Source organism: Pleurodeles waltl, chromosome 1_1 (genome assembly GCF_031143425.1).
Source record: "Pleurodeles waltl isolate 20211129_DDA chromosome 1_1, aPleWal1.hap1.20221129, whole genome shotgun sequence".
Lineage (NCBI taxonomy): Eukaryota > Metazoa > Chordata > Amphibia > Caudata > Salamandridae > Pleurodeles > Pleurodeles waltl.
In genome coordinates, this window is record NC_090436.1 from 20,341,823 (window position 1) to 20,364,120 (window position 22,298).

Genomic DNA, 22,298 nt, shown 5'->3' on the forward strand with positions numbered 1-22,298 from the left:
GGTGGGAAGAGAGGGCCCCAACGCAGGAGGTGGAGAATGAGTGGAGACAGCAGTCGCGACTAAGATACCGCAGTTAAATTACACGCTTTTGAATTTAGGTATTGTCTTTGCTGGATAACCTCTTATCCTTACTTCAAGACCCTACCCAACCGCCAGCCAATACCTAGCAGGTAGTATTCTCTTCCTCATTCACTTATTTTGTGGTTTCATACACCTCATACAATGACCCGGTTACTTAACAGTTATCTTCATTACTCCAAGTCCAGGTCATCCCCGCACAAGCCCTCAATCCCTCCGTCCATCACTCATTCCCCTATTCTGATTGATTATGTGATTCTTGACTATCTACTCAACAACGTAGGCCTAATAACAACAGGAAGTGTCACCCAGGAAGTACTTTCTTCTAGCGGTGTCTGGGTAACGGCGGCCATGTTGGGAGGATTTTTTTTAGTTCCGCTGCATAAGTGAGTTCTGTGATGAAGAAATCTCTTGTGTAAGGACTAGTCGAGAAAGCTGGGTGAGCAGGTAATGCTGGGGCCTGGGGAGGGGACGATTCGACATAGTTAAGGAACCAACCAAACAAAACGGTACACAGACCCTCCTTAAAAGTGAGCTTTGAACCTTAATCGATTGCATTGTCTAAACACTATAATTAACAATACCTGTTGTTAAGTATAGTGAGATAACATTCTCATAGGCCTTGTTTACAAAGGTAAATGTACACTTTCATGTAAGTTTACTAGTAGCATCTTTATGAGTGCGGAGTCTCCACACGTAAAAACACAGGTCCTTTGTGATTCAGGCCACGGGTGTGTACTGTGTTGAAGACTAGCGGCTGGAGCTGGTGATCCATATAGGCACCAGAGGTAAGCAGCTTTATGTAGTAAGTAGCAAAGCTGTACACACCCTGCACAAGGCCTTTAGCCTTCCTCATCTTTTAGAACCTGATATTTTGGCCTCAAGAAACCACATCCAGAGGCTGTGAAATGGGCTTTCAGCTGACCGGCACCAGCACAGCCTTGCATGTCTGACAATTGCATTGAAGATCCACCAAAGACAAGTCTCATTCTCTTACCGATTCCATTTCTGCAGAGGCAACATTTTCTTTGGATGGAGGAACATCGTTGGCGCCCTAAAATAAAAAAAAGATGCGATTGTCAACAATGTACAATAAGCCCTGTGAAGGGTTAGATGCAGAGCTAAGCTGCTAGCGTTTCATCAAGTGAATATTATTGTGAGGGTGGATGTAGGCATGGTCCTATGTTGTAGAAACCTTGGGGCATATTTATACTATGTCTGCGCCATATTTAAACTTTGACGCCCGAGCCCGCGGACGTCAAAATTCCACCGTGTGCGTCATTTTTCGGATGTGGGAAACTGCCTTGCGTTAATGATATGCAAGGTAGGCGTTCCCACCCAAAAAATGACTTTAAGGCCTGTGCGCCTTATTTATACGCCAGCGGCATTTCGACGCACATGACGGGGTGGGCCTTAAAAAACGTTTTTTAACGCCTGGGTCAGGGCAGGTGTTAAGGGACCTATGGGCTCAGAAGGAGTCCAGAGGTGCCCTTCCCTGCCCCCAGGGGCACACCCTGCCACCCTCGCCCACCCCTGGAGGACACCCATGGATGGGGGGACCCATCCCAGGTAAGTACAGGTAAGTTCAGGTAAGTATTTTGTATATTTTTTTAAGGTGGCACAGGGGGGCCTAATTGGGGCCCCCTACATGCCACTGTGCCCAATGACCATGCCCAGGGGACAGAAGTCCCCTGGGCATGGCCATTGGGCAAGTGGGCATGACTCCTGTCTTTACTAAAAATGGCGCAAGTCAGGTTTGAGGCCTGATTTTTGCCTCATACCTGACTTGCACCATTTTTTGACTGACAACCCCCATTTTCCCCTACGCCAGGGCTGCCTGGTTTGAGTAATTGTTTTAAAATTCAGACCAGTCCGCAGCACCGGCCAATGTCATTCCTTAAACAAGGCTCCCACATGGCGCGTAGAAATGGCGTTAGCCGGCAGTAAAACTTTTGACGCAAACCAGCGCCAGCGCTGGTTTGCGTCAAAAAGTATAAATATGGGCCCTTGTCCTTTCATATACTACTGCAAACCATGGGGCATATTTATGGGGATTTGTCATACGACAGCACAGCATGCCACCTTGTGGGGCCGTCCTGCGTCAAAGTGAAAGCGTATTAATGCGCTGTATCTATAGAATGTGGCGCATTCCTGTCCTTTCCCCTTGTGCTGGCACACAGTGGGCTGCCTAGCATCAATGCAGGCACCCTTGCACCATGCCTCCCAATTGTGTCTGCATTGCATGCAGGATTTCTTTTTAGCAGGAAGGGGCACTTTCTTGCACAAAGACAATCTTGGGAGGCTTTTTCCTCTTCCTGTGTGTGCAGCAGAAAGAGGAAAAAACAAGGAGAAAAAAGAATATTTCTCCTGCCTGCGCCTCCCCTGGGGAGGCGTACGGTTTTGGTGCATCCCTAGGTTTCAAAGCTCGCTCTTGTAAATCTGGAGATGCGTCAACATCCATGGGTGTTGAGTGTGAAAACCGACCGCAACGCTCATTGATCGCCTCCCTAGAGCAGAGTGAGGCAACGCAGTGACTTGCACTGCCTTGCCTTACCCATACCTATGAGGCCATTCGAAGCCATGCAGAGTGGCTTTGTGCGGCCTCATAGACGTGGATGCAAGGTTAAGCACCACTGTTGCGTCACAAAAAGTGATATAACTGTGGTGCATGGGGCTCGTAAATACGCCCCCATATTTACAAGTGGTGAGCAGGTATGGCTAATTAACCCGTGGCTCACCAGTCTGCCTTTACATTCATCCCCAACAAACAGTTCAAACACAATCTGAGATAGACAAATGCAGCTATTTTGAGGTATTCGTAGACACAGGCGCGCCTCCTCATCTGGCCCACACTAGGGATCTGTAGGCCTCAAAGTCAACCAATGCCACGTGTTCACTCCCACGCTCACACTCAATATACCCAATATACCCAACCAAGGAGGATATGGGCCTTCGTTACACAAAAATACTGCTTTGGGTAAAATGTCCTCCTCTCCTAGTGGTATTGCCAGTCATTGATACTGGGGGTGTGGAAATGTAGCCACGGTCCTTATCAATAAGGTAAATTACAACCTCTATAAATACCCTGCCAGAATTCCATTTCCCTTTCAAAGGGAAAAAATTGGGCCCCTATTGAACATCTACTCCTGCATCACTCGCTGCATGTCTAGCGGTCACCTCCTCGTCCGTCTTCCCCGTCCAACCCTGACCATAGAGTTCCTCTCCTGTCCCTGCTGATAATGCTTCCCGTAGCCCAACCTTGATACTTCCCCCAACATGGCCGCCCTTTCCCAGAAGCACTGAAATACCTCACTTCCGGGGCAGAACTTCCTGTTGTAATTAAGCAGAATGTCAATCAATAAAAACTGGGTGAGCGGGCTATGCCAGGACTGTAACAAGGAAGACCTGGACTCAGAGTAATGAAGATTATCCGCAAGTAACCAGGTCATTCACACCTGTTCAGGGCAGGAGTGTGCGTGTGTCCAGGATACAGATGAAGAGGTCATTATTCAGCCAACAAGGCATGGGGGGCAGGTGGAGGAGTTTCTCCATGTAGAGCAAGATGTTGCTCCCTGGGGAATGATAGAACATGCGTGTTTGTGTTTTAGACCTCGTACAATCCTACACTGGCATATGCGAACTCCCTTGAGTACTCATGAAAATGTCTGACTGTCGTAGATTTCATTGGCCCCTCCTGGAGTTCTTCGAGTACTCAAAAATTCATAAATTTCATACAGATCTTGGTGTGATCCTCAGAAACAATTGTATGACTTTTTAGGAACATTATCTGCATTGGGACAACTAAAACTGCTGTGCTAACAAGTTATTACACTTTCTAAAGTAGTGTTGAATGGGTATTAAAGAGTTTAAGGGCCAGATGTGTCATCACGGCCCTTTGCGAGTCGGAAATAGTGATTTTTAAGAAATTGCTATTTCCGACTCGCAAAGTGCCATGTATCACATTTGCGATTCGGTAATAGCGATTTCTTAAACATCGCAAATGCTATTACCGAATCGCAAATTGCGATACCGGCCCCATTCGCAGCTATGGGCCTATTGGCCCATAGCTGCGAATTTTTTGCATTTCCAAAATTGCAATTTCTGAACCAGAAACCGCAATTTTGGAAATGCAAAAGCCCAGGGTGCTGGGGGCCTAAGGCCCCCTCTGCTGCACCCCAAAAAATTTTTGGGGGACATGTAAGGTGCACACATGCCAAAAGGGCATGTGTGCTTTACATGTTCAATTTAAAAACGCATTTTTTAATTTTGCACCAGGTTACCACCTGGTTTCTTTTCATGGTATTTTGCATGTGCAAAATGCCATTCTGCGAAAAATTGCAATTTGCGATTTTTTGCAGCATCTCCTTGCGATGAGGATTTTGCGAATCGCAAATTGCGACTCGCAAAACCAGGTCGCAACGCAAGAAATCGCAATTTTTGCGATTTCATATTTGTGGTCTGCCAATGCCGTTCATGCATCACAGACCACTGTTTTGCACTCATAAACGGCCTAATTTTGCGATTCGCACCGTTTGCGAGTGCAAAACAATTTTCATACATCTGGCCCTAAGTCCCTACATACAAAATTGGAACTAAGAGTCTGGCTCGAAACATGTAGACAGACAGGAAAAAGTGGCCAGAAGGAAAATAGTGACCCACCCCATCCTATTTATCCCCATATCAGTTTTTAACCTTGCAAAAACAGACCCAAGAATAAAGCGAATTCCAGGTACTGTGAAGGCAATTTTAAAATCACTAACCTTTCCTTGGCGAACCCCTCCCTCACAGTCCCTCCCGCCTCTATTCGGGCTCCCTTGTATTTAAGCATTGCACCACGTCCCCGATACCTGAGTATTGATGAGACTCTATGATGAAGCATGTCACCAAACAACTGTTGGGTGAGTAAGAGGCCTTTAAAAAGTATGAGGTGAGTCAATTCTGTAAGTAGGGATTTACTCTCATTTGATTTTCAGACACTGGGCCTGATTTAGATATTGGCGGACGGCTTACTCTGTCACAGTGGAACGGATATCCCATCCTCCAAAATCTATATTTCTTAGGAAATAATGGGATTTAAATTTTGTCAGATGGGATATCTGTCACCGTTGTGATGGAGTAATTTATCTGCCAATATTTAATGTAGCCCAAAGTCACTTTTGGGAGCCTAACTTTAATCCCCTAAAGACGGGTGTACCCCTTAAATCCTCTAACCCCTCTCCTTGCAATTTAAGTATACCTAGCGAGTTTTGACAGTATAAGTAAGGTTTCTAGATGGCTTTACCACGACTAGTCCATTGCTAGGCTTGCTTTTTACAAATAATTATTTTTAGACATATTAGTTTATGAATTTCAACTAAAGTGAACCAAGACTACAACTCACAGAATACAATATTTCAATTACCAGGGGCCCAAGACTGTCTATAAGTTGTTCCGGTGGCTTGGAACCATCTGGTGACATGTGCAACAACATGGGAATTGGGTCTTGAAAGATCATTCAGGGTTGGCCATGGAGACCTTGATCTCAAAGTGCCTAAAAATGAGGCTCTGCCAGGTCTTGGTGAGAGCCCTTGAGTGGCAGATGAGTCTCACATGGGAAGCTACATGCGGCAAAAACAAAGCGAAGAAGATGTTCTCACCATCTTCAACTGGACTACTGCAGTAAGCCCCAGAGATCTGTGCTTCACCATTAGATGTGGCACTTAATTCTCAAGTATTATCCACACAAAAGGAGCTCAACTGCTCAGGCACCCGACAGCAGTTTTGCATCTTCTGCTAAAACATTCCACACTCTGCCTGCCTGTATTCTCCCTAATGAACCCTTTTACTTAACGGTGTCCTTCCACTGCTTTGAGGGCCTGCCGTTTTTCTTGAAGTGACCCATCAGACATCTTCCTCTTCTCCTCCTTGATGTTTTAGTTCTCTAGTTCCATGGTCTTTCATTTCTGGATTATCTTTGTAATGTTATTTATCACCTCCTTTCACTCTGTTCCTCAGTCCCAGGTGATGTCATCCTCGATGGTTCTAGCTGCACTTGACCCAGCCCTCAACCCTGGAAAGAAATAGCACTTTATCACTGCTTGAGAACATGTCTTTGTTCAAGTTAGGTCCTTCCCTGCCCCAAGTCTCATTGAATGATTTCTTTGGATCACACACCCCATGGTCGTCTAACGTCCCTGGAACAGGACGTGGTCTATCATTTCCCTTGACCACCACTTCTCTTCATGTTCAAAGGTCCTGGGACAACATTCCTTGAAGCTTGCTCCCAAAATAGTATTCATGCAAGGCTGCAAAGCAGGTGTGTCTACTGAAAACACACCTCTGGGCTGAAGTTGGTTCATTGCTGACTGTGTAAACTGCACTTGTGAATAGACAGTATCACCCAAAACCATAATCTGCTTAAGTCCTCAGAGACCGTAGCTCGTCAATACTGGATCACTTAATCTCTTTGGTGATCAGATTCTGTCACATCTCTTCAAAGGTTGGATCCATTTATCGTTTTGGACTTAGTTTGAACCTACGCCCAGCTGAATGCTCAGACATTTTATTTATTTATCTATTTATTTGAATATATGCATCATAGCACTAGTATCCAAAACAAAGAAGTTTGACCAAATTAAAGAAAAATACCAAAGACAGCACAGCAGGGGCTCAACCTTGATTGCATGGTAACAAGATATTCATGTAGACGTTTCTTACATGAAGACGTGGTAGAGGCCTTCTAACATCAACAAGAAGTTCAGCCACAGTTTGGTACCCAGGAGAACAAAATGAGTAAAACCAAGACACAACACAGAAAAGCCGTGGGACAATCAATGGATCCTAGAAACAGAACATAAAGACCGAGAGGGAGTATGTAGGAAATTGGGTTACTCTTTGAGGGGAGGAATCCTACCCAAGCAGCAAACACAATTCTTGTCAACGTGAACCATAAGCAGATCCCAAATTAACCCGTGGTCACCCCTCTGGTAGCTTGGCACAAAGGCAGCCAGGTTTAATTTAGGGGCAATGTGTCAAGTGTTCATGCAGCACTTCAAACAGTCAGAGGCAACCGTCCCACGCGTCCGCAGAACTACAGCCGATGATAGATCATTCTTGCACCTCGCCACCAAAACTTGGAACACTCTTCCCACCCACCCGCGCCAGACCAAAGACCTCCTTACCTTCAGGAAACTTCTCAAGACCTGGCTGTTCGAGCAGTAGCAGCACCTCCACCCCTTCTCTCCCCTCCCCTCCTCAGCGCCTTGAGACCCTCAAGGGTGAGTAGTGGGCTTTACAAATTCCTGATTGATTGATAAAGGGAAAACACAATATAAGAAAAATCCCACACCAACTTAGAAAACTAGAGTCAAATGTCATGAAGTATTTGAGATCAAAACAACAAAAATCCAATCAGAAGGACCTGTGATATGCGCTTTAAAGATTTAAGTGACAATAGCAACTAGAAGCACAAACTGTGGTTATCTGTCCAGGACAAAGTCACAAGCTCAGGCCGACCATGCTGGAGCGCAAGCCAGATATGAGGACCAAAGTAGACCCGCTGAAGAAAAGTACTTTATATCCTGGTGCAGAGCATTGCGAGATCCCGCATTGAGGATGAGTCACACAGCATCAGTCCCAGGGAAACTGGGACTGCAATTTGGAGTCCTGCATCATCGTTGAAGATGCCGCCAATGAGTTGCTTGTGATGCACAGTCCGGCATTGAGGATACATTGTACTGTGGTGTTTCCGAGTAGGCTGTGGGGCTGCGATGTCAAGTCCTGAGTCCTTGTGCAGGATGCCGTCGGGGAGCTCTTGTGATGCAGAGGACTGCATCGAGGATGCGTTGTGCAGTGCCGGTTCCGAGGAGGCTGTGGGCTGCGATGCCATGTCCTGCATTGGGGTTGTGTCACACAGCAGCGGTTCCAAAGTGGTGCTGTGAGGTATTGCGTCCTATTGCATCAGTTTTGTACACAGAATTGGCAGAGAAACTTCAGGCCCTCTTCCAAGAGTCCAGAACTGGGGTGAAACCACTTGGGGCCAATACTCACAGCAGACAGAGTCGAGGTGCTGGGGACAAGGAGTTTGGAGCCTTTTATGTCTCTGAGGTTCTGATCTGGAGGTCTGCCAAGTAGCACTTGGAGTCACTCTGGTGGTCCTTGTTTCAAAATGCAGGTCCTGTTCTTTTCAGGCAACAGACTGGCAGTCCTTCTTGCAGAGCAGCCCAGCAGTCCTTCTGTGTCTACCACTGGTCCAGAGATGTACTGAAGAGTTTAATCTGAGGGTCCGATATTTATACTCGGCGCCAGCTTTGAAGTAGGAGACAATTCTGGAGATTTACACCTTCAGAGGTGTTTAGAATTCCATGCCTTCCTGCCTTGGCCCCAGCTTATCTGGGGGCACGAAAGACCAGCGTGAAACCTTTTGTGAGTATCCCTGGCAGAGCCTTTGTAATGTGCAAGTAGGGTAGGTGACAGCTCCTCATCCAATCAAGTCAGAGATGGCCCGTCCTGCCACCAATTTCCCTTTTGTCTCACTGTCTGGGAGCAACACACAAAGACTAACTGCCAGCTACACCTAGCCATGTGACCTGGTTACAGGCACCAAACGGTTGGGACTAGAAAATGCCAACTTTCTAAAAGCGGCATTTTCATAATCGTGACTTAAAATTCAACTTTACCATTAAAGAGGGTTTTAAATTACATTTTTTTAGACACCAAGCGCTACATTCCTAGCTGCTCCTATTTGAAAGTTATCATTTATTAAATGTATGTTAACCCAATGTTATCCTATGGAAGAGACAGGTCTTGCAATAGGGAAAAATTAAGTTCTGAGTTTTTCACTACTAGCACATGTAATGTAAAGGTTGAAAGTGAGTGTTCGACTTTTTAAATACAGTGCACCCTGCCCATGGGCTGTTTAGGGCCTACCCTAGGTCTGACTCATATATATTAAAAATGAATGTTTAGGCCTGGCAAAAGGTTTACTTTCGAAGGCCTAAATGGCAGTTTAAAACTGAACACACAGGCTGCAGTGGCAGGGCTGAGGCATGTTTAAAGGGCTACTTAGGTGGGTGGCACAGTAAGTGATGCATGTTCACTAGCAGCATTTCATTTACAGGCCTTGGGTACATGTGGCACCACTTTACTAGGGACTTAGAAATAAATTAAATGTGCCAGTTGGGTATACGCCAATTTTACCATGTTTTAAGAAGAAACTGCTTTAGCACTGGTTAAGAGTGGTAAAGCATGCAGAGTCCTAAAAGCTAACAAAAATGTGTATTCAGAAAACAGGAGGGTGAAGGCATAAAGTCTGGGGAGGACCCTGCAGAAAGGGCCAAGCCCAACAGGGTATATGCAAAGAAATAAATGAACAACGGGATAGTGGAGCTGAAAAGTGGAAGCACAAATACAAATACACAAAAGGAGGAACCTAAGCTGAAAAGATAAAGTTGACCTGTGAAGTTGGGAAAGATAGGGAGAAGTACAAACAAGAAGGAGGGAGGGATTCACAAAGCACTGGAATTTTGAATAGTCTGAAGTGTGCCCTAAAAATATATACGAAGAACAGTATTTAAAGTGTGAAAAAACTAAAGTTCGAAGAAGTGGCCTCAAAGAAGAACTGAGAACCTCAGTGCCCTATCTACCAGGCATTCCCGTAAAGCTGATGGCCTGCATTAAGGCAGCCTGAGTCCTGCTCATGAATCCTTCACAATATCTTGCCTTTTGGTCCAATGGTGCACAGGCAGAGCGGACATTTAGCATTCAGGGTGCCTGCAACACGTACCAGACTAATGGGTCTGCTTGATGACGGGCCCATTTCATCTCCTTTTTATGTAGTTTCCTTAAATAATGTTTTCTTTACAGCTTTCTGGAGCTCTTCCCACATCTACAGTCTAATGGAGCATTTGCACCAGAGTCAGAGGTCACCAGTGCACACTGGTGGTTACAGAAGGTGTCCTTGACTGCATTATGATTCTGCGCGGCTGCCTGCTGCTGCTGGATGCAGGCGCTGTCTGATGAGGCCTCCTCAGCTCAAGAGACTCTTGGCAGGAGCTCAGAGTGAAGAAAAAAACATGATGACAAGAGATTTGGGATGGAGAAGGTCACCTTTACATAGTTTCAGAAGAAGAAAAACTTCAAGACGAAAGCTTTCAGGTGGAGAAGGTCACATTACCAAGCTCAAGAAGACTTCAGAGCGGCATTTATGGAGATTGCTGCAGGTAAGTTCAGCTTCTGGGCAGCGACCACTGCCTTTAAATACTGGTTCCAGAAGTCCTCCTAGATTGGCTTCAAGATGAGGGCGAATGGCACACATCTCTTTGTTTAAAGGATCCTGGCAGGTTCATGGCATAGAGCACTCCAGCCAGCAGACAATCAGGGCTCAGTGTCACATGGCCCCCAGTGTGCCCTGAATCCAGTAGAGGAACTCACAGGTCCAATCCTGGTACAAAGATGATTTAGTACCATGATACGTGCCTGTTTTCGTTTATTTAACAGAACAGTTAGTATTTCTTCTTTCTCAAAGTCTTGATCCTATTTTATGATACCGCTAATCCTTTGCCTGCTTCTTTAGGGCAGGCCAGATTAGGCAGGATGTTACATGTGATTTTGAAATTGGCCGCGGTCTCTGCTTAGGAGCAAAAGTTCCACTTGTCATTGTCTTTTGCCCCTCTACTTTTCAGGAGTAATTGGACCATCAGAAAGGACATCAGGGCTCCTAGTTAGGCTTGGAGGCAGCAGAGGCACTGTGGTCCCAGTAAAAACAAACATTTACCCATTTAGGTAATTAACAGAGCATTGGACCAGCACAGAGCTGGTGAAAACTTCCATGAAGACTCTCTCAGCCAGGAAGGGACAAGCAGATATGGGGGCTAATCTTCAAGCAAACGCAGGCATGTTTCAAAAGGCAAGGGCACTCGTATGAAATAAGATAAGAGTCTGTGTAGTTAGGTTCTTGGTCTTCGGAGAATCAATATATAATCCAAACAGAGTTAAAGTTCAGTGTCTTTATTCTTGTGCGAGGTTTTCATACATGTTCATCACATCAGAAAGATTCCATATGTGGTCATCACAACAACATCCAACAGCCAACACGTGTTTCGTCTCCGAGAAATTAACCTCATTGACTTCCTCAGGGCAAAATATAAGTAAGGTGTTAACATTAATAAATGGCTTATCCTAATCAAGTAAAACTCTTCAAGATAATGTACGATCAATAGAGAAAGAGTAGTGGGAATCACGTGACGGGGGCAAAACACTATCATCCCCGAGTCTTCGTGAGGGAGTACTCATAAGTCAGCACGTATGGATCCAAAATCTTTTACGGTGCGATCTAGAGGTATAAGGTATAGAAGAGACACAGAGTAAGGTCTCAGGAGTGTGTGTGAAACTCCTCGTCATGACGATGTGATGAACATGTATGAAAACCTCGCCCAAGAATAAAGACACTGAACTTTAACTCTGTTGGGATTATATATTGATTCTCCGAAGACCAAGAACCAAACTGTACAGACTCTTATCTTATTTCATACGAGTGGCCTTGCCTTTTGAATCAGTTTGGTTTTTCCTATTGGAGAAACACTAGAGGTGCTGGGAGGACCCTCCGTTCGGGGGCACCGTATTTACTATCTATTGTTAAACAAATGTTTTGGTGATAATCTGTTAGCGCCTATCCCTATAATTTTCCCCCCTTTTCTTCACAATATACGCAGACATGGCCTTGTGATACCGAATGCAAGCAATATTTCTATCCTCCTGTATAATGTAGTTATACAAATTTCTGAATTCGATTTTGTTTTTACAAGAACTACATATACCTTGTTGTATGTTGTGCTAAGATTTGATCCCTACAGTTTTGGCAGCAAATGCATACCTTTGCAGCCTGCCTTGAATGTTTGGACGTATGTGCCTGGCAGACTCAGGCCGGTCCAACAAAAGGGATGTTTTATCCCCAACATGTTTTTTACTCTGTCCAGCAGGACAGAATACAAATATGGGCTTGATTTAGAACTCAGATAGGATATAATGGGATTTAGATTTCGGGGGACAGTTAGCCGTGAACTTTGTAAGGAAGTAACCTATTGGCCGAGTTCTAAATAAGACCCTATATGTTGAGTTGCTGGCCAGATGCTGATCTCTATGCATTCAGATGTGCCATCATCATCACGACAGAGCCCTGGACTGGATCACCTCCTTCCTCACCGGCAGAACTCAGAGAGTCCGCTTCCCTCCATCATGGTCTGAAGCCATCAAAATCATCTGTGGCGTACCCCAGGGTTCATCCCTCAGCCTGACCCTCTTCAACGTCTACATGGCTCCGCTTGCTAACATCGCCCGATCCCACACCCTCAACATCATCTCATATGCCGATGACACCCAGCTGATCTTCTCCCTCAAAAAAGACCCCACTACCACCAAGACCAACCTCCATGAAGTAATGAAGGCCATCGCCAAATGGATGAAGAACGGCTGTCTGAAACTGAATTCCGACAAGACTGAGGTCCTCATCTTCGGACCCACCCCCTCCGTATGGGGTGACTCCTGGTGGCCTGCCTTACTGGGAACAGCATCGACACCCACCGACCACGCATGCAACCTGGGATTCATCCTGGACTCTTCACTATCTATGACCCAGCAAGTCAACACCATCTCCTCCTCCTGCTTCAACACCCTCCGCATGCTTCAGAAGATCTACAAATGGATCCCCACTAAAACCAGAACAACAGTGTAGGGAAATGACTCCCTTGGCATGGTTACCCCCTAACATTTTGCCTTTTGCTGATGCCAATTATGATTGAAAGTGTGCTGGGACCCTACTAACCAGGCCCCAGCACCAGTGTTCTTTCCCTAAACTGTACCTTTGTTCCCACAATTGGCACAGCCCTGGCACACAGATAAGTTCCTTGTAACTGGTACCCCTGGTACCAAGGGTCCTGGGGCCAGGGAAGGTCTCTAAGGGCTGCAGCATGTATATTGCCACCCTGGAGACCGCTTACTCGACACATGCACACTGCCTCACAGCTTGTGTGTGCTGGTGGGGAGAAAATGACTAAGTCGACATGGCACTCCCCTCAGAGTGCCATGCCGTTAACCCACTGCCTGTGGCATAGGTAAGTCACCCCGCAAGCAGGCCTTACAGCCCTAAGGCAGGGTGCACTATACCACAGACGAGGGCACAGTTGCATGAGCACTATGCTCCTACAGTGTCTAAGCAAAACCCTAGACATTGTAAGTGCAGGGTAGCCATAAAGAGTACATAGTCTGGGAGTCTGTCAAACACGAAGTCCACAGTTCCATAATGGCTACACTGAAATCTAGGAAGTTTGGTATCAAACTTCTCAGCACAATAAATGCACACTGATGCCAGTGTGGGATTTATTGCAAAATGCACACAGAGGGCATCTTAGAGATGCCCCCTGCATACTAGTCCGACTCCCAGTGCTAGGCTGACCAGTTTCTGCCAGCCTGCCACAACCAGACCAGTTTCTGGCCACATAGGGTGAGTGCCTTTGTCACTCTGTGGCCAGGAACAAAGGCTGTACTGGGTGGAGGTGCTTCTCACCTTCACATGTGGTAACTGTAACACCTGGCGGTCAGCCTCAAAGGCTCATGCCTTTTGTTACAGCACCCCAGGGCATCCCAGCTAGTGGAGATGCCCGACCCTCCGGCCACTTTTGGCAGCATGGCTGGAGGAGATAATGAGAAAAACAAGGAGGAGTCACCCACCAGTCAGGACAGCCCCTAAGGTGTCCTGAGCTGAGGTGACCCCTCCCTTTAGAAATCCTCCATCTTGAGATTGGAGGATTGCCCCATTAGGATTAGGGATGTGCTCCCCTCCCCTCAGGGAGGAGGCACAAAGAGGGTGTAGCCACCCTCCAGGACATTAGCCATTGGCTACTGCCCCCGAGACCTAAACACACCACTAAATCTAGTATTTAGGGGCACCCCAGAACCTAGGAAATCAGATTCCTGCAACCTACAAGAAGAAGAAGGGCTGCTGACCTGAAAGCCCTGCAGAGACGACGGAGACGACAACTGGCTTGGCCCCAGCCCTACTGGGATGTCGCCAGACTCAAAGAACCTGTACAGCAACGCATCTGACAGGGACCAGCTACCTCTGAGGACTCAGAGGACTGCCCAGAACCCGAAGGATCAAGAAACTCCCGTGAACAGCGGCTCTGTTCAAAAACAGCAACAACTTTGCAACTTTCTTGCAACTTTTAAAGACCTCACTCTTCTTGCCGGAAGAGTGAGACTTCACACTCTGCACCCGACGCCTCCGGCTCGAGCTCCAGAGAACCAACACTACAGGGAGGACTCCCAGGTGACTGCGACCTCATGAGTAACCTGAGACGACCCCCCCTGGACCACCACAGCGACGCCTGCAGAGAGAATCCAGAGGCTCCTCCTGACCGCGACTGCCTGAAACAAGGAACCCGACGCCTGGACCAAGCACTGCACCCGCATTCCCCAGGACCAGAAGGAACCGAACTCCAGTGCAGGAGTGACCCTCAGGCGACCATCTGCCTAGCCCAGTCGGTGGCTGGCCCGAGAAGCCCCCCTGTGCCCTGCCTCCACCACAAGAGTGACCCCTGGGTCCCTCTATTGATTTCTATTCAAAACCCAATGCCTGCTTTGCACACTGCACCCGGCTGCCCCTGTGCCACTGAGGGTGAGTTTTGTGTGCCCACTTGTGTCCCCCCCAGTGCTCCACAAAACCCTCCCGGTCTGCCCTCCGAAGACGCAGGTACTTACCTGTTGGCAGACTGGAACCAGAGCTCTCCTGTTCTCTATAGGTGCCTATGTGCTTTGGGCCCTCCTTCGACCTCTGCACCTGACTGGCCCTGTGTTGCTGGTGCGGTAACTTTGGGGTTGCGTTGAACCCCCAACGTTGGACTGCCTATGCCCAGGAACTTGAACTTGTAAGTGCCTTACTTACCTTCAAAACTAACCAATACTTACCTCCCCAAGGAACTGTTGATTTTTTCACTGTGTCCTGATGAAGAATGTTATTGTCTTCAAGGACGTTGGAGAGATAAATGTTCACATATTTTTTCAAGAATCTTAGAGAGGGCTGGCAGCACGGAAATAGGCCTATAATTATTAAGTACGGATGCATCTAAATTTAAATATTGGTGAACGAGTCACTCCGTCACAACGGTGACAGATAGCCCATCTGCTGAAATATAATCCCATTACATCCTAGGGGATTTATAGTTCAGTGCACGGGATATCAGTCACCGTTGTGACGGACACCTAGCCGCCAAGACCTGGAACTCCCTACCGCTCCACCTTCGCCAGACCCAAGACCTCTTGACATTCAGGAAACGCCTCAAGACATGGCTTTACGACCAGTAGCTCCCCCCCAGCGCCTTGAGACCCTAACGGGTGATTAGTGCGCTCTATAAATCCTGATTGATTGATTGATTGATTGATTAACCCCTCCGCCAAACTCTAAATCAGGCCCTAACTCCGATTGATCATAATGGGATTTAGATTTCCAAAGACAGGATATCCAGCACAGTGGTGACGTGTAACCTGTCCGCCAATTTCTAAATTAGATCCAAAATTTGCACTATACAAGTAGCAAATACAGGGAGTGCAGAATTATTAGGCAAATGAGTATTTTGACCACATCATCCTCTTTATGCATGTTGTCTTACTCCAAGCTGTATAGGCTCGAAAGCCTACTACCAATTAAGCATATTAGGTGATGTGCATCTCTGTAATGAGAAGGGGTGTGGTCTAATGACATCAACACCCTATATCAGGTGTGCATAATTATTAGGCAACTTCCTTTCCTTTGGCAAAATGGGTCAAAAGAAGGACTTGACAGGCTCAGAAAAGTCAAAAATAGTGAGATATCTTGCAGAGGGATGCAGCACTCTTAAAATTGCAAAGCTTCTGAAGCGTGATCATCGAACAATCAAGCGTTTCATTCAAAATAGTCAACAGGGTCGCAAGAAGCGTGTGGAAAAACCAAGGCGCAAAATAACTGCCCATGAACTGAGAAAAGTCAAGCGTGCAGCTGCCACGATGCCACTTGCCACCAGTTTGGCCATATTTTAGAGCTGCAACATCACTGGAGTGCCCAAAAGCACAAGGTGTGCAATACTCAGAGACATGGCCAAGGTAAGAAAGGCTGAAAGACGACCACCACTGAACAAGACACACAAGCTGAAACGTCAAGACTGGGCCAATAAATATCTCAAGACTGATTTTTCTAAGGTTTTATGGACTGATGAAATGAGAGTGAGTCTTGATGGGCCAGATGGATGGGCCCGTGGCTGGATTGGTAAAGGGCAGAGAGCTCCAGTCCGACTCAGACGCCAGCAAGGTGGAGGTGGAGTACTGGTTTGGGCTGGTATCATCAAAGATGAGCTTGTGGGGCCTTTTCGGGTTGAGGATGGAGTCAAGCTCAACTCCCAGTCCTACTGCCAGTTCCTGGAAGACACCTTCTTCAAGCAGTGGTACAGGAAGAAGTCTGCATCCTTCAAGAAAAACATGATTTTCATGCAGGACAATGCTCCATCACACGCGTCCAAGTACTCCACAGCGTGGCTGGCAAGAAAGGGTATAAAAGAAGGAAATCTAATGACATGGCCTCCTTGTTCACCTGATCTGAACCCCATTGAGAACCTGTGGTCCATCATCAAATGTGAGATTTACAAGGAGGGAAAACAGTACACCTCTCTGAACAGTGTCTGGGAGGCCGTGGTTGCTGCTGCACGCAATGTTGATGGTGCACAGATCAAAACACTGACAGAATCCATGGATGGCAGGCTTTTGAGTGTCCTTGCAAAGAAAGGTGGCTATATTGGTCACTGATTTGTTTTTGTTTTGTTTTTGAATGTCAGAAATGTATATTTGTGAATGTTGAGATGTTATATTGGTTTCACTGGTAATAATAAATAATTTAAATGGGTATATATTTTTTTTTGTTAAGTTGCCTAATAATTATGCACAGTGATAGTCACCTGCACACACAGATATCCCCCTAACATAGCTAAAACTAAAAACAAACTAGAAACTACTTCCAAAAATATTCAGCTTTGATATTAATGAGTTTTTTGGGTTCATTGAGAACATGGTTGTTGTTCAATAATAAAATTAATCCTCAAAAATACAACTTGCCTAATAATTCTGCACTCCCTGTACACATATATATACATACTTATTGGAAGGTCCTGTACCAGATTTCGTGTTCATTCCTAAACCCTTCAACATGAAGCCCAGATGGTCACTCGATAGAGGGCGCTGCGGCAGCCCCCGCATACCACGCATCGATCTATTCATCCCTTGAAACTGAGGAACCTCACGTTTTCCGATGGAAGGTTGTGAAGGGTCCCATGACTAGGTCTCTTTGTACAACCAAAAGAAGGCGAGAACCCCGGGGAGTCATGGGAATTCTTCAAGAGGTGCACACTGACGAGGGTTAAACAACAGCCAATGGTTGATTGTAGCGCCGAGAGCGGCGGCTGATGGTGCGAAGGCGCACTGACGCACCTTTGCACGTTTACTCACAATGTAGGTGGTATATTCAGGGCCACGTTTCTGGTCATGGCACACTCACGGTGTATTTGCACGCGATAACGAGGGCCTGGGCTTTTCGGGAGGGACTGGGCTGTGTTTTTTTTTTTATTTCATAGCAGAAACTGTCATTTTGTTCCCCTCGGGTCTCTCCTGAGCCCCTGCAGCCTGCATTACGCACGGGCCTTGCCGAGCCTGCTAAAGAGAAGCTTTAAAGTGGAATTTCATTATAAACTCAATTTTTACTTCCCTGAATTCATGCAGAGGGAGAATGTTTTTATCGCGGCATAAATCAGCGAGGCTCGCCTTCTGTGAGGTGTCAGAGCCACAGCTGGGAGGGGAGAGATCTATCAAAGGAGGCAGGAGAAATGCTGCGAAGATTCGGCGAAATCTGCCTCAGAGGTCTGGGGAGAAACACAAGGACTCCCATCTGTGTGGGGGGTCAGGGAGGGCACAGAAACACGAGTGCACAGACCGAAGGAGATGTATCCTGAGAAAACATGACAAGTTATCCTGCAAGTGCATGAGACGCAGGGGACCCCAGAGGTTCAGGGGTGCTGCTGAAGAGTCCTGGCCAGGTGTTCAGGGGCCACAGGTCTGCCACAGGGTCCCTTGGAGGCCAAGGACCTCTTAGTAGAACTGGACTGGGCAGGGAGAGGCCAAGCAGCCCAGGCTTAGACGCCATTGACCCCTGGCACTGGTTGTGCGACCCCTGACCTCAGAGGTGCAGGGGGGCGGGGAAGAGTCCTGGCCAGGTGTTCTGGGGCCACAGGACTACTCACAGCTGCCCTGAGAGGCCAAGGACCTCCCAGTAGGACTGTGACTCCCAGGGCAGAGAGAGGCCAAGCAGCCGGCCTTAGACATCATTGAGGGGTCCCCAGGGGTCTCACCTAAGACCCCTGGCACTGATTGTGTGACCCCTGATCTCAGAGGTGCAGGGGTGCGGGTGAAGAGTCCTGGCCAGGTGTTCTTGGGCCACAGGCCTGTCACAGGCTCCCCGAGAGGCCAAGGACCTCCCAGTAGGACTGTGACTCCCAGGGCAGAGAGAGGACAAGCAGCCCAGGCTTAGACGTCATTGAGGGGTCCCCAGGGGTCGCACCTGCGACCCTTGGCTCACCCTTTGAGACCCCTTGCACTGACTGTGCGACCCCTGGCCTCAGAGGTGGCAAAATCAGTGACAGGAACACAGAGGCAGCTCCTCAGTCCTTAGGGCTGTGGGCTGGGGCTCCACTCTGTTGTATCTATTTTGTATTACAGTTAGGGGGAGATTCGCAAACATTTTGCACTGGGTGAGCATCAGCACAAAATGTTTTTTTCTTGATTCACTTTGCAGAGTAAAACTTGTTTTGCGTTGGAAAGTACCGTAAAGCGTGAAACGCTGCTTTGCATATCTTTGCATATCTTTGCATCAAGGAGGCATTACATGGGTGATACATGGGTGCACCTATGCTACCACCCACACTTTTTTGACGCTAAACCCCATCTACTAACATTATTAGACAGGGTTTAGCACCACCAAAAATCGTTAATTTTTCCTTTCTTTTCCGACTTTACATTTTTGGTGCACTGTACAATAGACTTACGAAGTAGGAAAAGTTTTAAAAGTTATCCGAGCAGAGTATTTTGTACAGGAAGGGTACCCTTCAGCAGACTTCACAACCTAGCAACAGGTAATAGGTGAACTTCAAGCTGTGTCTTCACAAAGAGCACAGGGCTTGCTCAGCTGCCAAGAGACTTTCCAGAAGCCAGGACCTTTCACTCATCATGTGTGACCTCTCCATCCAGAGGAGACAGACCAGAGATCTGAGAGAATCCTTGTTTGAACAAACTGGAGGAGACTTCAACATATCTCCTCCTCCACAGGAAGTCAGCCTTGAAGTCCCCACTGCTGAGGGTCAGGAAGGCTGCCACACAAAGGCCCATATTTATACTTTTTTTGCACCGCATATGCGTCATTTTTTGACGCAAAAGCGGCGCAAACTTGCAAAATACAATTGCATTTTGTAATTTGCCGCTATTTTTGAGTCAGAAAGCGGCGCAAACTAGGCGCTAAAAAAGTATAAATATAGGCCAAAGTGTCTTTAACATATGTTGGGCCAGAAAATACCAGCCACAGGATAAAAACTGCCCTGCCAAGCTCTGCAAGAGGCTGTGGCCTGCTTTCTACAACCAACTGATGAAGAAATTGTGTTTGTATGTACTTGTGTAGCCTCAGACTGCACAGATGCGTTTTCCACATACTTGTTACACTTTAACCTTTTTGTATCTCGAATATCTACTATAGATAAGCTGTGATGAACAAAACTGGGTGCTTTTGTTAGTTAAAAAGTCAATCACACTTCTGTTTGTATATCCCAGAAACAAAACTATCAACTAGACCACACACATTGTTGAAACTTAGGTTTGTGACTAGTTGGTTTTACTGAAAGGGGGTACCTTCTCAGCCTTGTAGAGGACTTCCAGGATGTGGCTGAGCAGCTCGACACAGGCCTCCTCCTCCTCGCCGTTCTCCATCAGTTCCTTCATAATGTCCAGCATGAGATGGAGGATGATGTCTCGACACTCTGGTGAGAGAAGAGACCGTGAGCGGCTTCATCAATCAGGTGTATCTCTGACAGTGCAGTGTGGTTCATGCAGAACACTGGGGTCCCCGGTGGGATACGGGCAATCGCCGATGGTCACTATAGTTAGTTTGGATGAAAAGTGACTCATGAGGCTTCCTACAGAACTTTACACTTCAAGATAGTTTGGGACATACAGTGTGACTTGAGCATCTTTCATCTACGCAGGCGAAGCCCCAGACACACAGATTCAACAAAGTTGCCACAGCATCCTGGTCTTGCGAGAAGTACACACTAGCAGGATACAAGGAACCCAACATTTCCTTCTGCCCCACTTCATTCACCAGGCTTCTACCAATGTCACTCAAGGAGAAGGCATATCCCTCCCCTCCTCTCCCACGCTCACCAGTCCTCCACTATCAGAGGGCAGTGTTGGCAATGCACAATCCCTTCATAATGTACCATCTGAGTTTCTTGGAAGGACTGTTCATGAAGGTTGCTGCCTTGTGAATGGTTAAACCGTCACCGGAGGTGACTAGGCCAGAGTTATGTGAGTTCAGCCAGGTGACGCAAATGCAGAGACATGACTGTGCCTCCAGGGCCACTGTGAAATGGCCTCTTCAGCCAGGGTGGGCTAGAAGGCTCGGAGACCTGTGGTTGGGCTCAAGAGCCTCAAATGTCAAGCTTTAAAGTGAAAGTTGGTGTCTGTAATAAACGTCCTCTTATAAAGCAAAGAGTTTGAGTGAACTTAGAAACCAAAGGCCGAGAGTGGGTAGCCAGCTGGGCTAACTGAACCAGAGGCAGGTTCAGCCTCGCGCACATCCAGGGCCTAAGGGCTGCTTCAGGGCACTATCATATTGCAGATGGTTGATATCAGTGAGTCGAGTCTGATCATTCTTGGAAAGAAGCATGGGCAGTTGACTAGTGCTCCTGCTAGGGATCAGGATTGAGGGGTCCAGATCACCCCAAGATCTCTCAATGAATAGAGGAAAGCCTACGCAGGGAAGCTCCCATGGGCAGGAACATGCCCCAGAGAAGTGGTTTTGGGGTTCTGGTGAGTTTGTGTGTGTAGGAAAGTACCATCTTGCCTGGCATGTTACCCCCATTTTTCACTGTATATATGTTGTTTTAGTTGTATGTGTCACTGGGACCCTGGTAACCCAGGGCCCCAGTGCTCATAAGTGTGCCTGAATGTGTTACCTGTGTAGTGACTAACTGTCTCACTGAGGCTCTGCTAATCAGAACCTCAGTGGTTATGCTCTCTCATTTCTTTCCAAATTGTCACTGACAGGCTAGTGACCATTTTTACCAATTTACATTGGCTTACTGGAACACCCTTATAATTCCCTAGTATATGGTACTGAGGTACCCAGGGTATTGGGGTTCCAAGAGATCCCTATGGGCTGCAGCATTTCTTTTGCCACCCATAGGGAGCTCTGACAATTCTTACACAGGCCTGCCACTGCAGCCTGAGTGAAATAACGTCCACGTTATTTCACAGCCATTTTACACTGCACTTAAGTAACTTATAAGTCACCTATATGTCTAACCTTTACCTGGTAAAGGTTAGGTGCAAAGCTACTTAGTGTGAGGGCACCCTGGCACTAGCCAAGGTGCCCCCACATTGTTCAGAGCCAATTCACTGAACTTTGTGTGTGCGGGGACACCATTACACGCGTGCACTACATATAGGTCACTACCTATATGTAGCTTCACCATGGTAACTCCGAATATGGCCATGTAACATGTCTATGATCATGGAATTGCCCCCTCTATGCCATCCTGGCATTGTTGGTACAATTCCATGATCCCAGTGGTCTGTAGCACAGACCCTGGTACTGCCAGACTGCCCTTCCTGGGGTTTCAATGCAGCTGCTGCTGCTGCCAACCCCTCAGACAGGCAGCTGCCCTCCTGGGGTCCAGCCAGGCCTGGCCCAGGATGGCAGAACAAAGAACTTCCTCTGAGAGAGGGTGTGACACCCTCTCCCTTTGGAAAATGGTGTGAAGGCAGGGGAGGAGTAGCCTCCCCCAGCCTCTGGAAATGCTTTGTTGGGCACAGATGTGCCCAATTCTGCATAAGCCAGTCTACACCGGTTCAGGGACCCCTTAGCCCCTGCTCTGGCGCGAAACTGGACAAAGGAAAGGGGAGTG

At 47.2% G+C, this 22,298-nt stretch overlaps 1 protein-coding gene across 1 annotated transcript in view; it reads right to left on the reverse strand.

Annotated features, from left to right (window-relative positions):
• LOC138255404 (dedicator of cytokinesis protein 2-like) overlaps positions 1–22,298 on the reverse strand; it is a 1,984,107-nt gene that overhangs the window by 1,287,727 nt on the left and 674,082 nt on the right. The window contains exons 26-27 of the mRNA XM_069205837.1: positions 20,023–20,150; positions 1,076–1,132 (exon numbers count right to left, since the gene is read on the reverse strand). Coding sequence (XP_069061938.1) covers positions 1,076–1,132; positions 20,023–20,150 — 185 coding nt within the window. The remainder of the gene's footprint in view (positions 1–1,075; positions 1,133–20,022; positions 20,151–22,298) is intronic.